We start from the raw sequence: 17,511 nt of genomic DNA on the forward strand, positions 1-17,511 counted from the left end.
TCTTTATAGGGTTTACACACTGTTGTGTGAGCATGGCTCCGTATAAAGTCAGCCTGCTTTTGTTGCACATTGCTTATTTCCAGTCTGGTTTGGTCAGGGGTGTCGCTAGCGGGCTAGCTTCAACTGGTAGTGCTAGCTAGATGCATAGCAAGCTTCATCAAGTAACCCCCACATTACTGACCCTAAGCTCAATAAAGATACATATGGGTACCCTTACATCACAAGAGGCTGGTGAGGGGAGGACGGCTCATAATAATGGCTGGAATGAAGTGAATGGAATGGTATGGAAACTATGTGTTTGTTACCGTTCCATTTATTCATTTTTCTTATTATTTTTTTGTATTTTACCCCCTTTTTCTCCCCAATTTTGATCTTGTCTCTGCAAGGGCTCGGGAGGCGAAGGTCGAGTCATGCGTCCGCCAAAATGCGCTTCTTAACACCCGCCCTCTTAACCTGGAAGCCAGCTGCACCAATGTGTCGGAGGAAACACCGTTCAACTGACGACCGATGTCAGCCTGCAGGCGCCTGGCCCACCACAAGGAGTCGCTAGAGCGCGATGAGCCAAGTAAAGCCCCCCCCCGGCCAAACCCTGCCCTAACCCGGACAACGCTGGGCCAATTGTGCGCCGCCCGATGGGACTCCCGATCACGGCCGGTTGTGATACAGCCCGGGATCGAACCCGGGTCTGTAGTGACGCCTCTAGCACTGCGATGCAGTGCCTTAGACCGCTGCGCCTCTCGGGAGACCCGTTCCATTCATTACATTCCAGCCTGTCCTCCCCAATTAATGTGCCACCAGCCGCCTGTGCCTTACATACAAAGCATCTAGGTCTAAAATGGTCTAAAGGTCCCTGACTTGCCTCTCTGCTCCACTGTGCAGAAGGAGTTGATCCTCTTTAATGTGCCAACCAGGCCTTATCAATCTGCCCAAACCACATGAGGATGACACGTAACGCTGCCTGCCAATAATCGGAAAATTGCACTTAGTCAGCTATTTGTTTTAGCCACAGTTTGGATTAGTTGTGCAATGGAACAAAGCATTGACACTGAGTCACACCAGCTATTTGTGTAGAGCTATGGAAACAACGGAGAGTGTGAGTGCTGTTTAGCGCCATGTCTGTGGAAATGTTTGTGCTGAGTGTGTGTGTTTCCATTTGAAGGGATGCTAAGATGGACGCTGCACAAGAAGGTTCGGAACAATCCTGCCAACAGTCTCATTCTGGTGAGAGTCGTCGTCAAGGAGCTGGAAAAGGTATGTCATCAATGTGTGCCATTAGACCATTCCGTGGCCTTATATGGAGAAATATATGGCTCTGGGGCATTTATTATTAGTCATTCCATTTGGAGTGTATCCAGTGCATATGGTACGTTAGATTTCACTGTAGTGTCAAGAAACATGATAAGACAATCAACGATTGCTACCCAAATAAACTTGTTTGCCACAGATGAAAAGAACACAAAGATTGTCAAGGACATTGTGCAACGATGTGAAACATGAATGTTATGTCTAGTGGAACCAGGGGCGGATTGGCCATCAGGCATTTCAGGCAAATGCCAGATGGAATGGTTTATTTTTAGCCCAGTGGGTCTGTCAAACTTGTTTTTTTTTAACGCAAAATTATCATTAACTTGCTAATAATGGGCCTGTGTGGAGGCCTCAAGGAAAATAATTGTCCAATGTGTTAGAAATGCTAGGGCCGATTTCTGGTCCCAGTCCGCCCCTGGTGGTAACAGACACGCTATCTTCTACAGACAAACTTTGTATTAGTGAGTAACTGACTGACACAGTTTGTGTGTTTGTCTCTTGTTGTCTGCAGGCTGAGAGGGTAGATTGTCGGATACACATCATCCCCCTGCTCCACACACTCATCTATGCTGTCATACAGGTAGGTTCTGGGGCTTACATTACACAAAGAAACACCTGTCAGACATGATAACACCATCTTTACAGACCGACCTGTCTCAGGGTTGGCTGGGGAGGAGCTTTAATTTGGGGGATTGGATCATTTCCTATCACTGTTTTGATGATCTCAGATTTGATGAAGTCTTACTTCCTGTTAATCGTCTCTTATACTTCCTGGTCAGGCTAGGTCAGGACTCTGTCCTGTAGTAGACCTTTATCTCTTCTTTATCTGTTAGTGTCTTAAAGAGACAGTTCTTGTTGTTACCGGTGCCATCGGTTCATTACAGTAGAATATAATAGAATGGGATATAATATAATAGAATGGAATAGAATATAATAGAATGGGATATAAATAATATAATAGGATAGAATAGAATGGGATAGAAAATAATAGAATATTACAAACCATTAACGATTGCTTGTTTTGGGAAGTTTGTGCAAGTATTTATGGAGGGAAATAGTACCATACTGTATTTGAGGGTTGTGTGTACCATACCAATTGTGTTTGGTGGTTTAGTTCAGTCTTAGGACAGCTGTGACTGACTGACAGTGCTAACTGTGCGTATATCTGTGTATGTTCCAGTCAGCATATCTTCCTGACGACCTGTACAAGCGGGTGTATGACTTCTGTAAGAGGCTACTTACCCTCCCCCAGCCCTACTGTACTGTCGGCCTCAGCTACACCAGACGCATGAAGACAGAACGCTACACACCAGGTACTGAAACCAACATACATCCTTGGTCTAGCATGTCGAATGATGTATTTTTTATTATGTATTAGATAAGACTTTATTGGTAGAATTTACTGTCTTCATAGGTGATCATCGTTTTACTGTAATACACTTTATAATGAAGAGGGATGTTTGTTTCAATGTATTCAATGGCTGTAGTACGAGAATGTCTTGTGTTTTATCTGGATAGTAAATATTTTTGACCCACAGGAGTGCTGTATCAGAGGATGGTTGTAGCAGAGCAGAGCTTGAAGAATGTCTACCATCCGTTTCAGGAGAGGTGAGAGAGCAACCTAACTTGATGTTGTATACACACGGTGACACAGAGAGAAGCCATTTTTCCTTATGGTATAGAATGATATGCTGTTTGTAGATAAAGTAGCTTGTAATAACAGCAGCTTGCATGTGAACTGCCAACCAAACAATCAGGGAACTGGTTAATCAAGGATAACCAAAGGCAATAACTCAATCTCTCCTATGGTCTCCTAGGGTGTTTGTGTTCGCCGATCCGGCGGTCTTCTCCGGCCCCCTCGGTGGGGCGCTGAGGTGGGACATCGAGGCCTCAGGGTCAGGGGGGTATCTGAACCCCCTTGACTACATGCGGAGCGTGGTCCAACACTCCATCCAGGCTGCTCTAGGTGGGGAGCTGTGCCACAGTCATAAACTGGCACAGGTACTGAAGGTCAGTGTGCTTGCGGTTGCGCTGCGGTTGGGTTTATGTTTGTATGTGATTCATGTCACACAGCCCAACATTGAGTTTCACTATGATGTTTCTTCTTCTGTTCAAGTCTTTGTTCTTTCGCTATGCGAATGTGATGATGGGTTTCAGGGTAAAAGTTATTGTTAAAACCCTTCTTTTACTTTGTTTTATTTCTTTATTTGTCCATCCACCCCTCTTCGGAGAACAAAAGGAACTTCGTTTTTATATCTTTTTTTTTTTTTTACATGTACATTGTACACACATTTTACATATACAGCACTTTTTACACCGTAGAAAAACCTTTTGGGTTTGACTTCTGTTCTAGAGTAAAGAAACCTGTTTTATGGTCTTGATAGTCACTTTGATGTTTACTTCGGTTTGACTTTGGTTTTGTCGTGTCATTTCACAAATGTTCCTGTGTTCAAAGTTTGTTCAAAGTTATCTAAATCAATATCACTTTGTGTTTGATACTAGTTTATATTTCAGTGTATTGCGCAATCCCCTTTGTAGCAAAGCTCAGTAAGCTAAAAGGTCTCTACTGGTGCCTCATACATGCCATCTCAGTCATATTCAGCAACACACTTAACCAGAGATTATCTATAATGACTCAACAATGTGTTGTTTAGTTGTGTTGTTCCATGATCTAACAGAGATTGGCACCATTCTTAATAAAACACACACACACATACTTACACACACTGGTCCTAATATAACACTCATCTCAACAGGATGTCTCAAACTCAGACTTCCAGATGTGTTTGTCTGGACACTGGTGGCCTTTCACCTGTATTCTATTGATAGACGTGTGTGTGTGTGTGTGTGTGTGTGTGTGTGTGTGTGTGTGTGTGTGTGTGTCTGTCCGTCCGCATCCATGTGTCTCCACGTGTGTGTCTGTTTGTGCGTGTGTGTGTGTGGCAGGAAATGGGCCAGGACGTGGAGCCGTACTTCCAGGAAGTGGTGGCCAGTCTGGAGCAGAGTGTGGAGGAGGGCAGCAAGGGGGAGGGGGTGATGCTGAGGGGGAGACTGGGACAACTCTACAGAGAGATCCTCACCCATACTGACACATCAGGTACAGTATCCTTATCATAGAGGGGTCATCTTTTGACAAGTGAACATGGAGGGGTACTATAGATTACAGCTGGTACATGTATACAGTGGGGAAAAAATGTATTTAGTCAGCCACCAATTGTGCAAGTTCTCCCACTTAAAAAGATGAGAGAGGCCTGTAATTTTCATCATACAGTGAGGGAAAAAAGTATTTGATCCCCTGCTGATTTTGTACGTTTGCCCACTGACAAAGACATGATCAGTCTATAATTTTAATTGTAGGTTTATTTGAACAGTGAGAGACAGAATAACAACAAAAAAATCCATAAAAACGCATGTCAAAAATGTTATAAATTCATTTGCATTTTAATGAGGGAAATAAGTATTTGACCCCTCTGCAAAACATGACTTAGTACTTGGTGGCAAAACCCTTGTTGACAATCACAGAGGTCAGACGTTTCTTGTAGTTGGCCACCAGGTTTGCACACATCTCAGGAGGGATTTTGTTCCACTCCTCTTTGCAGATCTTCTCCAAGTCATTAAGGTTTCGAGGCTGACATTTGGCAACTCGAACCTTCAGCTCCCTCCACAGATTTTCTATGGGATTAAGGTCTGGAGACTGGCTACTCCAGGACCTTAATGTGCTTCTAATTGAGCCACTCCTTTGTTGCCTTGGCCATGTGTTTTGGGTCATTGTCATGCTGGAATACCCATCCACGACCCATTTTCAATGCCCTGGCTAAGGGAAGGAGGTTCTCACCCAAGATTTGACGGTACATGGCCCCGTCCATCGTCTCTTTGATGGGGTGAAGTTGTCCTGTCCCCTTAGCAGAAAAACACCCCCAAAGCATAATGTTTCCACCTCCATGTTTGACAGTGGGGATGGTGTTCTTGTGGTCATAGGCAGCATTCCTCCTCCTCCCAACATGGCGAGTTGAGTTGATGCCAAAGAGCTCGATTTTGGTCTCATCTGACCACAACACTTTCACCCAGTTCTCCTCTGAATCATTCAGATGTTCATTGGCAAACTTCAGACGGCCCTGTATATGTGCTTTCTTGAGCAGGGGGACCTTGCGGGTGCTGCAGGATTTCAGTCCTTCACGGCGTAGTGTGTTACCAATTGTTTTCTTGGTGACTATGGTCCCAGCTGCCTTGAGATCATTGACAAGATCCTCCCGTGTAGTTCTGGGCTGAATCCTCACCGTTCTCATGATCATTGCAACTCCACAAGGTGAGATCTTGCATGGAGCCCCAGGCCGAGGGAGATTGACAGTGCTTTTGTGTTTCTTCCATTTGCGAATAATCGCACCAACTGTTGTCACCTTCTCACCAAGCTGCTTGGCGATGGTCTTGTAGCCTATTCCAGCCTTGTGTAGGTCTACAATCCTGTCCCTGACATCCTTGGAGAGCTCTTTGGTCTTGGCCATGGTGGAGAGTTTGGAATCTGATTGATCGATTGCTTCTGTGGACAGGTGTCTTTTATACAGGTAACAAACTGAGATTAGGAGCACTCCCTTTAAGAGTGTGCTCCTAATCTCAGCTCGTTACCTGTATAAAAGACACCTGGGAGCCAGAAATCTTTCTGATTGAGAGGGGGTCAAATACTTATTTCCCTCATTAAAATGGAAATCAATTTATAACATTACTTACATGCGTTTTTATGGATTTTTTTGTTGTTATTCTGTCTCTCACTGTTCAAATAAACCTACCATTAAAATTATAGACTGATCATTTCTTTGTCAGTGGGCAAACGTACAAAATCCGCAGGGGATCAAATACTTTTTTCCCTCACTGTAGGTACACGTCAACTATGACAGACAAATTGAGATTTTTTTTCTCCAGAAAATCACATTGTAGGATTTTTAATGAATTTATTTGCAAATTATGGTGGAAAATAAGTATTTGGTCACCTACAAACAAGCAAGATTTCTGGCTCTCACAGATCTGTAACTTCTTCTTTAAGAGGCTCCTCTGTCCTCCACTCGTTACCTGTATTAATGGCACCTGTTTGAACTTGTTATCAGTATAAAAGACACCTGTCCACAACCTCAAACAGTCACACTCCAAACTACAAGACCAAAGAGCTGTCAAAGGACACCAGAAACAAAATTGTAGACCTGCACCAGGCTGGGAAGACTGAATCTGCAATAGGTAAGCATCTTGGTTTGAAGAAATCAACTGTGGGAGCAATTATTAGGAAATGGAAGACATACAAGACCACTGATAATCTCCCTCGATCTGGGGCTCCACGCAAGATCTCACCCCGTGGGGTCAAAATGATCACAAGAACGGTGAGCAAAAATCCCAGAACCACACGGGGGGACCTAGTGAATGACCTGCAGAGAGCTGGGACCAAAGTAACAATGCCTACCAGCAGTAACACACTACACCGCCAGGGACTCAAATCCTGCAGTGCCAGACGTGTCCCCCTGCTTAAGCCCTGTCTAGGCCCGTCTGAAGTTTGCTAGAGTGCATTTGGATGATCCAGAAGAGGATTGGGAGAATGTCATATGGTCAGATGAAACCAAAATAGAACTTTTTGGTAAAAACTCAACTCGTCGTGTTTGGATGACAAAGAATGCTGAGTTGCATCCAAAGAACACCATACCTACTGTGAAGCATGGGGGTGGAAACATCATGCTTTGGGGCTGTTTTTCTGCAAAGGGACCAGGACGACTGATCCGTGTAAAGGAAAGAATGAATGGGGCCATGTATCGTGAGATTTTGAGTGAAAACCTCCTTCCATCAGCAAGGGCATTGAAGATGAAACGTGGCTGGGTCTTTCAGCATGACAATGATCCCAAACACACCGCCCGGGCAACGAAGGAGTGTCCTAGCCATTTCAAGGTCCTGGAGTGGCCTAGCCAGTCTCCAGATCTCAACCCCATAGAAAATCTTTGGAGGGAGTTGAAAGTCTGTGTTGCCCAGCAACAGCCCCAAAACATCACTGCTCTAGAGGAGATCTGCATGGAGGAATGGGCCAAAATACCAGCAACAGTGTGTGAAAACCTTGTGAAGACTTACAGAAAACGTTTGACCTGTGTCATTGCCAACAAAGGGCATATAACAAAGTATTGAGAAACTTTAGTTATTGACCAAATACTTATTTTCCACCATAATTTGCAAATAAATTCATTAAAAATCCTACAATGTGATTTTCTGGATTATTTTTTCTCATTTTGTCTGTCATAGTTGATGTGTACCTATGATGAAAATTACAGGCCTCTCTCATCTTTTTAAATGGGAGAACTTGCACAATTGGTGGCTGACTAAATACTTTTTTACCCCACTGTATAAGTAGTTGTACATTTTTCACATAGGGCTTATTCAGATAAATACTGCCAATGCTGTCAATTGTGTTGGTGTGTCTTCAAGCTGACACATACCGTTCAGTGCAGCAGTCACTGACTTCGGGAACGTTATTAATAGATCGCTCTATAGCAGTCACTGATGTTGGGAATGTTATTAATAGATTGCTGTATAGGTCAGCTGATATTTCACACTGTATTCCTCCATGTCTAAATCTGTCGAGTCAGGGACCCCCTCCCCCCCCTCCCCCCACCCTTTAAGGCGGATGTACAGTGTATTTCCCTTTTCATCCATATTTATTATTCTCATCATAACAACTATCCTTCAAATGGACCTCTCTCACAGACCAGCTGTGAAGCCATATACTTAGTGTAGGGCAGGGGGACCAGGAAGTAAGCGGGTGTTGTGTTGTTTTTGGTGTCATTGTGACAGTTTGGGCTCTTCCTGGTTTAGACATATTGTCGTCCGGTGGCGGGGGATCCCTGTGTGACACGCCACTTCCCAACCCGGAGATGAGCTTCCACCTGTGGCAGGAGGATGAGGAGATCTGTGAGTGGCGAGATCTGTTGTTTATACACAACCATGGGAACTCATGTACACACCAATGGGAGAACTCTGTTACATCAACTCTGTTATGTTTTTCTCAAAAAGGGTAGGGGTCAAAATTATTGACACCCCTAAAGATTCTTAGAAATACAGTAGTCAAAAGTTTAGTATTTGATCCCATATTCCTAGTACGCAATGACTACATCAAGCTTGCGACTCTACAAACGATTGGATGCATTTGCAGTTCGTTTTTGGTTGTGTTTCAGATTATTTTGTGCCCAATAGAAATGAATGGTAAATAATGTATTGTGTTATTTTGGAGTCACTTTTATTGTAAATAAGAATATAATATGTTTCTGAACACTTCTACATTAATGTGGATGCTACCATGATTATGGATAATCCTAAATGAATCGTGAATAATGATGAGTGAGAAAGCTACAGAGGGTCAAAGATGATGATGATTATTATTGTCATTATTTTAATTATTTATTTTATACAGTCATTATTGCTCATCTTTATCAAGGGTGTCAATCATTTCGGACCCCACTGTATGTTAAAAGGGTTCACCCAATGCGAACTTCCAATACTATAGCTCTTTTTTGTCTCACTGCTTCATGTTCTCATTGACCTGCATTGACATACATTTTACAGCGATACAGTAATCTAATTCCTATTTCTCTGATGTCACGTCTTCCAACAGGGCGCGAGCTGGCCAAGTGTGTGCGCTCCAGCTCCATGTCGTCGGAACACTTCTGCCTCGACCAGGAGACCGACTTTGACCTCGCCGACCTCCCCGCCGACCTCACTTCCTCCTCCGCCATGCCCCGCCACTCCGTGATGTCCAACGACAGCGGCATCGAGAGGGATCTTCCCCCTGGGGTTGAGCCATCAGTGGTAGAACCCTCTGGTGGTTTGGAGGAGGGGGAGGCCAGGTTAACCCGACGAGGAGGCATCAAGATGAGGCCGTCAGTCACGGACCATATGGCCCTGATGCAGGACGCTCTGGAGGAGAGTGGGAGCGTGGCCGGGGGAGGGGGAGCCATTGGAGGGGGGAAACTTCAGAGGAAGGCGGGGTGCAGCGGGACCCCCTCATTCTCCAAGCAGCAGAGGCACTTCACGGCCAGGATCGTGGTGATGGGGGACGACAGGGTGCTGGGGAAGCTGGCTAAGGCCTTCTACTTTCTCAGGTGAGGGACAAGGATCATGGGTAATGTAGTCTGGGAGACTGCATGTAGTTTGTAGTGGATATTAGATATATTAGAATGGATACTGGATATGATAGATTTCTGTTAGAAATGATCATAGTACAGTTTTTGGAGACAGTTCCACCTACAACCTCTCAGTTTGGTTAGCCTTATACTATGCTGTTGAAAATGTTTTATTTCCTAATGTCCAAAAATGGAATCGGAAACTAACAGTCCATATTTGCATTTCCATGGTCTAGTCAGGAAGAAGAAAGTTGAATTGAAACCAAGACACATTAATAGTTAATGCGTCAGAAATATACAATGGGATTATTCCGACTAACTCAAGACTGGTTATTACAGCCATTTTGGTTTCCTGTGTAGCATGGTTTTAGGGTTTATTAATCATTGGTTTCACTCTGCAGGAAAAGGGAAGCGCGTCGTCTCTTTCTGACGATGAAAGTCAACTTCCAGTTTTACTACATCCCAGTCTGTGAAGATACCAGTCCCACCTGTCCTGTCAAAGTAAGACCACAAACTAACACCTCACTCCTATCAGTTTACAACCTGTCAAGAGACAAATATATGACTATTTTCAGTGTTTCAGTATGTGATCACACACACCCACACACAGTATGTGAAATGATCACATCAAAAGAATGTAGGTTGAAAATGGCAGATTTGGGCACTAATAAGGGCCTATATTGGAACATAGTGGCTGTACAGTAATATGCTGTAAATGACGTCAGAGCTCAGGCTCTGTGCTTCACAGTGCTGTATGGGTTTTGACTAACAGACGTTCTGAACTTGAGCACCACGCGCAGCAAGAAGTTACCCCCATCCCTCCTGCTAGTTGGACAACTTTTGAAATGTTTTGTTGTCTGAGTGAGGGAAATTCTGTCAATTAAGAGGACTCGATGTATTTTGAAAGATAAGATGTTGAGAATTATAATAAATACTACTTTGATGTCATACAAGCAAAACACCAAAATGTCAAAATGTGCACTTCACATTTCCATATCATAAAACTCATGTCATATACTGTCAAAATGTATGATCACTATGTTTGATGTACAGTTACAAGATGACATCAATCAATCAAATGTATTTATAAAGCCCTTTTTACATCAGCAGATGTCACAAAGTGCTATACAGAAACCCAGCCTAAAACCCCAAACAGCAAGCAATGCAGATGTAGAAGCATGGTGTCATACCCTGGGTTGTTCTGAACAGAATCTCACTTGGCAAAAACTGGTTCAATGTTGTTTCCACGTCATTTCAACAACAACAAATATATGTGATGATGTTGAATCAACGTGGAAAACTGATTGGATTTGAAAAAAGTAATCAACATAAGGAAATTTATTTTTTTCACCCACCTTTTAACCTAAATCTAATGACGTAGTGACATTTTTTGTTGATTTCACGTTGAATTCAAATTAGTTGACAACTCAATCAAATGTAAATCAAAACTAGACGTTGAAATGACGTCTGTGCCCAATGGGATGTTTGTCTATTATGAAGAAAATCCGTCACGGAACACGCAGCTGAATGCACCTGAATGCACGCATGACTCCTTTCGATGCGCACCAAAATTACGATATGTTCTCTGAATTGCCCTGTGAAAGCCTAACACTGTAAGATCGTATTTTATAACTTAGCTAGTCATGTTGGCAATAGAACAAGCTTTCAAATGATGCCCACCTGACCCAGATTGCGATTTATAATGGTCCGTCTTTGGATTGCGTAAACAACAACAGTAATTATGTGATGGTGGTGATGCAGTATTGTGTTCCAAACAAAACAACTACAAGTCTGCTTGCTGTAGTTCCTCAACGGCACAGCTAGGAGAGCTCAAAAAAGCACCTTATAGTTGAAGACTCTTCTTTGAGTCATAAAAATGCATTGAAATTAATTAGAAACTGAGCACACTTTGGAGAGGTGTGTGGCCCCTTGGAGACAATTTTTTTTGTCTTATGTTGCACCTACCCCACATTTTCCAGTAATATTCTTATCATGTTATTGAATGTATTCAGAGTATTTTTTAGAGATTCTGTTATCAATAAATGTGGCGAAAAGTACAGTAAATTTAAAATGCGCATAAAATCAACAGTGTAATGTTTGGATTCAATCTTGAGTCAGGTGAACTGTGTCCTCAACTTTGGTATTATAATTTTCCCATAATCTACAAACTGTTCCCTTTCAATTGCTACCATGGTCATGCATATTTTTGTTTATATTTCTTCTGTGAGAAGCATTTCAATTTAGCCCTATCCATATAGGCCAATTCCCACAAGTGTAAAGGGTTAAGGTTGTTCTCTGGTTTTACACTTAACTTGGCTGTAGTTGAGTAACCCTAACAGTTTAATACAGTAGTGTATCTATAATAGACCATGTTGTACTTCTCTATCAGGAAAACCTCTCCCCATCCCGGGACAACCCCTGTGCCCTGGGTTCCTACTTGGGAATGGTGGATCCATGGTACGACTGCAACATCAACAGTCTGGGCTCCATGATCCCCAAGCTGGCCAAAATGGTACAGTAACCTACTGTTTCTACGTTATGTTGAAATGACAGCATCAAATAGTGTTTCTGTTCTCTTTTGATACTTTGATTGCGCCTGCCTGGAATTCTAGATGGATAGGGTTTGCACTTTCAGGACTATTCCATTGGTTTCATTGGACCAATCAAGTGTAGCTTTCAGGATTTTATGAGTAAACAAAATACTAGTCTAATCTAAAGTAGGTCTGATCTACAGTAGATAAAGTTATGTGTGGTTATGTTGAATGTGGTTTATGCTCTGCAACTGGGAGTCGGGACCATAAAATAAATGTCCACAAATTACTGTTTGCATGTTGCTAGGCATCTTGAATGATTAGCAAAACAAAAGGAAATTGCACAGTACTTTACAGTAGTTGCTTGCTTACAGGAAGTGAAAAACACATCTGTGGGCTCTTATCGAAACTAACAAGCTATGAGTACTGTATGCAAATAGTTTTGCTGTTATTGGTCATCAGCATTTAGCTGGATAGAGGGAAGAGAAACTGAATGACACAGTATCGGGAAAGACAGGGAAGTATTGCGGGGGAAAAGATGCTGTAGTTTCCAATCAATAATGACCTATAATGAATTACAATATGAGGGAAATAGAACAAAAATAAGTTGACGCTGCAAAGTAAAAAAGCCTTGGCGCAAACAAACTTCCAGAAGTAATCAAGGCACTCATGTAGTGGAAAAATGAAAAAGCCTTTATTGCAACGTGTCGGTGGGTTTTTTATTATTGTCATGCATAAGCTGTAAAACAATAAAGGCTTTTGAATTTTTCCACTACATGAGAGTGCCTTGATTACTTCTGGAAGTTTCTTTGCGCCAAGGCTTTTCCGGCATTGTTTACTATCCAGCATTAACCCCTTATTTCTTCTATAGTATCATCCCATGATCAAAGAGCAGAATAAACAAAACAAACGCTCCTCTCCTGTGTCTCTACATCAGTGAAATATAGTTCCTTCCAAAACATGATCATTCAGTGTATTAAAAAGCTACTTTTATTTGTACCCCTATCTGTCTTGGTCAACCCCAGGCTCCATACTAACATGAGCCTATCTCTCTCCAGCAGTCCAACAGCAGCAAGCAGGCAGAGCCAAACCCCTTTCTGTCTGATGTCATTTCCTACTATGTGCGGACCGGACTGCAGCCTGTTTACTTCACCATCTATTCTGTCAAGGTGAGGAGACATAGGATGCATCTGAAATGGCACCCTATTCAGATCCCTGTGGGTCCTGGTCCAAAGCAGTACACAATAAAGGGAATAGGGTGCCATTTGGAACACAAACATAGCCATATGCTTTACAAACAGCTCTGGTCATCGCCTATATACTATAGAATCTCTCTACCACTGTCTGTTGTTCATTGTGTGATATAATGACAGTTAAGTCTGCAGCAATGGACTGAGCATAGTTTACGTTTAGTCCTCTAGCATGTTCATGATTATCAGTCCTCACTCATAGACCAAAAACACCAAATGCAAGAGTGCACATTATCTGAATTGTAATATATTATAAATATATGCCATTTAGAAAACGCTTTTATCCAAAGAGACTTACAGTCATGTATGCATACATTTTTACATACGGGTGGCCCCAGCGGGAAACAAACCCACAACCATTGGTGTTGCAAGTGCCATGCTCTACCAACTGAGCCACGATTGTCCGATTAAAAATCCACTGGTGTTTGTTTGTCATCCTCTTGACTATGTTCTAGATCTCCTTCTCCAACCTGACCAAGGACCCAGTGGAGGACGTGTTTCTCTCTCACTTAGAGCTGGACTTCCCCGAGTTCAAACAGTCCCCAGCTACTTTGAAAGGTAACATTTAGCCTGTGTACGCTGATCGCTGCACTCAACATTCTCTGCATCTGATGTTTTTTAAACTGATTTAAAGTGTGTGTGTACGTGTGTGCATGCATTGGTGTGTGCACGTGTGTATGTCGCTCGTCCGGTCTGATTACGTCTGTCCTCCCTCTCTCAGCCATGACCATCAAGCAGAAGAAGAACACTGGAGATGTATGTGGTGCTGTCGTCTCTGTAAACTACACAAAGGTCAGCGAAGTTCAACCGTGTTTTTAACATTACCTCATCAATGTACATCAATGTAAACGCTAATGATTGATACTGTTGATGCAACGTCTGTTTGTCTCTGTTTAGAGTTTTGAACTGCTTCATGAGTGTGAACTTAACTGACCTGAAGAGAGATCATATAACCTGTATTTGACGTTTAGCTCTATTTTGATAGTGTTTGTGATTGATACTGTTCATGCAATGTCTGTTTGTCTCCGTTTAGAGTTTTGAACTGCATCATGAGAGTGAACTGACCTGAAGAAAGATCATATAACCTGTATTTGACGTTTAGGTGTTAGTTTCTCTCTATGACCTCTGACCTGTGTCTCTGTCCTCCTCTCCAGGTGTCGTTGAGTGGTAGAGACGTAGATAAGGGTTTGTCAGTGAGGACCTCAGGTGCTCAGATTAGTGCCATTCCCTCCAATGAAACTGAAGGTATACAACACTAAATATCACACACAATACCGCTATTAATATAATTAATTGATAGATTCAACTGTATTATGATCAGTGGTAGCTGAGTTGTCACCCATTGGGCACAGACGTCAATTCAACGTCTATTCCAAGTTGGTTCCACGGCATTTCATTGAAATGACGTGGAAACAATGTTGATTCAACCAGTGTGTGGCCAGTGGGCAAAGTCACAGTGTAAAAAAGTAGTGCATGTTCATGCTGTTGCAATTGATACAATTGTGTGAATGTAAAAAGAAGTTCTGAAATGTCTACTACTTTTCCCATATTATTCTGTATATTTGTTGAAGCCTGGCTTATGTTCTTGTTCCTTTGTTGTCCTCAGATCTGAACTGTCTTACAGTAGCTTTCAACGAAACTAAACCCAAGAACACCATGGTAAGTTTACACAATTTTAACACAAAGACTTCTGTTAGTGAAGGTTGTCATAAAATTCATAAACATATTTACTTAATCCTCTTGATGTTCTTGGGTCTCCATATTGTTCTTAAGATCCCAAAGGCCTGGTTCGCTTTACTAAGCCTTGTGGCCACATCGCTTATGAACTCATAAACCTAAAACCAAACCTAACACATCAACTTCATTCCACAGGAGGCCAAGATCCGTACCTGTAACATTAAGATCAGAACCCTGGAGATGAAAACCTTTACTGTGACCCTGGACAAAGACTCTAGGAGGACCTTCAAAGACGTACAGAGGTGAGAGCTGTTGGTGTAGCTCTTGCCAACGGTAGGCCTACCATGTCAACTTTAAATAGATGAAAACAGGTCAGACAGTGGTTTGGTGGATAGACAGATGATCTTGTTACCAGAAGGTTTCTTCTGAACCATGTTGGTCTAACCTCATTTGATTTGCCCTAGTCATACTGTATATGTTTTAGCTACATATGCACATATTATATATATTGTGTCATGTTGCAGTATAAATTATATATATTGTGTCATGTTACAGTATAAATTATATATATTTTGTCATGTTACAGTATAAATTATATATATTGTGTCATGTTACAGTATATATTATATATATTGTGTCATGTTACAGTATATATGTTATATGTAAATAACTAAATGCACATATATGCTTTTAAAAAGTGTCATATTATAATCCTCAGTCAATGTTCAATGTCACTAAAGCCCAAAAAAAACGGGCAAACATACTTATCTAACGCTCATAATTTGACATGTCCTCTATCAATGAATTCATTTCCAGCATAGAGATCACCCCCTGTCTTGATCCTGGGTACTGTGTCCAGAGGACCATGCGGTCCAAGTTCAGTTTGGGGGAAGAGGAGAGGGACGCTGGCCTCAGCAAGTACATGAACAAAGGACTTCCTCTTCCAATCAACACCTTCGCTGGTATCATCAACTGACTGATCCCACAACCATCTGGATGGACTCTCCTATACAGAGACTGAAGGGTTGAGACCATCCACATTGTATGACGATCACGGATGCGCTCAGTACTCAAAACAGAGCCTCAGTGTACCTTGAGGGGATGTGGAAAGAGAACCCGGGTGGCAGCTAAGGGTAAGCCAGGGTTATTTACCTGGTGTAACCTTGACAAGAAAACCAATTGAGTCTGACAAGTGTTAGATGTGTCAACAAACAAATGAATATGCCATGGGTATTGGATCTCGTTTCTGCTTGTGACAGAGTTTTATCATATACTGTACCCATGGGCATATCTCTGACTGACAGCATTGTCAAAGAACAATATTGCCTCTACAATTGACAAGTTTATGAGAGTGTATGAGGCATGAGAGTGAAGCTGAGGTGGTATTAGCTCCTAGATAGGCTTTAGCTCAGAGGGCTAACATAAACTTGACAACCTGGGTTCAAATTCTGGTCCGTCTGAAGAGTAGCCCACCCTCCCAATCATCCATCCCTTGACGTCAGGGTTGGGGTGAATTCCATTTCAATGCAGTAAAGTTATGGAGTAAACTGAAATTCCCATAGGAATTGACTGAATTGAAATGGAATTGATCCAACCTTGCTTGCCATGTAAACACACTACCTGCTGCTCTTTGTGTTCCAACACTGAATCACCCTGGGAGGGACATTTTCATTACTAAGCTTGGCAGAAGAACGACTTAAAGATAGTTTGATGTCTTGGTGCGCTAACAACAGAAGCTCTTGAAGCAGTCACTTGTTGGATTAACCAGTTCTTTAAAAAACAGGTTCCATTTAAAGGTGCATATAGCCTACTACAGGCCAAGTCTGCTCTCTGAGCTCATCTAAGTTCTTATAAGTTAGCCATAAAGGTTTGAATGCACTGTGCACAAGCCTTCAGTAAAAACATGACACAAAAGAACAGGCACCTATTTTAAGATCCCTATAGAACATGTTGCATGACAGGAAACTGACTGGGGGGGTTTCAATGTCTGGTGGCTTTCTGCTTATGACTTTGTATGCTATAATAACCTGTGATGCGATATCCAACGTGGTTGATATTACCATGCTAGGAGGTCTATGCTAAAATGAAAGTAGAACTCGGAGCCCTTCGCTTGTTTCAAGGTCTGAATTTATCGAGCCTAACTTGAAGGTGATAGAACACAGTCACCGCTGAAAGACATTGGCTGGTTTACAATAAATCATGAGGTGATGGGGACTAGTTATCATAAATGCACCCAGAAAAAGTATGTAGATGAGAAAGAGAGAGAGACACTGACTGACTGATTGACTGAGGCCACATCTATAAAAGCCACTGTCATCATTACCATTCTCTTATGTCAAGAGAATACCATTGAAAAAAACGAGGGTCTTAAAGAGAATTTGGTAACTTAATTCATTTGATTATGGGGTCTGATCACCAGCCAGTATGTTTGTAATGCATCATCAATCATCAATAGACCTTTTTGCACACTAGTCTATTTTTAAATGTAATGTATGTAAGACAAATCATTGGAGTATGGTATCATTGCAATTACTTGTTTAATAGTGGTGTAAATACATGTATTTGATATAATTACTGTATATTTTATATAAAAAGAAAGAATTTGAA

The 17,511-nt window shown here is 42.1% G+C and overlaps 1 protein-coding gene across 3 annotated transcripts in view; it reads left to right on the forward strand.

The window, feature by feature from the left end:
• LOC121553991 (phosphoinositide 3-kinase regulatory subunit 6) overlaps positions 1-17,511 on the forward strand; it is a 31,746-nt gene extending 14,235 nt beyond the window's left edge. For 2 of the 3 annotated variants that reach the window (XM_041867410.2, XM_041867409.2), the window contains exons 4-20: positions 1,160-1,251; positions 1,817-1,885; positions 2,486-2,618; positions 2,844-2,913; positions 3,123-3,315; positions 4,252-4,402; positions 8,143-8,238; positions 8,939-9,425; positions 9,848-9,947; positions 11,836-11,958; positions 13,036-13,146; positions 13,683-13,785; positions 13,949-14,019; positions 14,382-14,472; positions 14,834-14,886; positions 15,100-15,206; positions 15,721-17,511. In XM_041867410.2, the coding sequence (XP_041723344.2) occupies positions 1,160-1,251; positions 1,817-1,885; positions 2,486-2,618; positions 2,844-2,913; positions 3,123-3,315; positions 4,252-4,402; positions 8,143-8,238; positions 8,939-9,425; positions 9,848-9,947; positions 11,836-11,958; positions 13,036-13,146; positions 13,683-13,785; positions 13,949-14,019; positions 14,382-14,472; positions 14,834-14,886; positions 15,100-15,206; positions 15,721-15,880 (2,210 nt within the window). In that variant the 3' untranslated portion in view covers positions 15,881-17,511. The remainder of the gene's footprint in view (positions 1-1,159; positions 1,252-1,816; positions 1,886-2,485; positions 2,619-2,843; positions 2,914-3,122; positions 3,316-4,251; positions 4,403-8,142; positions 8,239-8,938; positions 9,426-9,847; positions 9,948-11,835; positions 11,959-13,035; positions 13,147-13,682; positions 13,786-13,948; positions 14,020-14,381; positions 14,473-14,833; positions 14,887-15,099; positions 15,207-15,720) is intronic. The other variant, XM_041867412.2, reaches the window with a different exon arrangement.

The sequence above is a fragment of the Coregonus clupeaformis genome, unplaced genomic scaffold (assembly GCF_020615455.1).
Source record: "Coregonus clupeaformis isolate EN_2021a unplaced genomic scaffold, ASM2061545v1 scaf1132, whole genome shotgun sequence".
Lineage (NCBI taxonomy): Eukaryota > Metazoa > Chordata > Actinopteri > Salmoniformes > Salmonidae > Coregonus > Coregonus clupeaformis.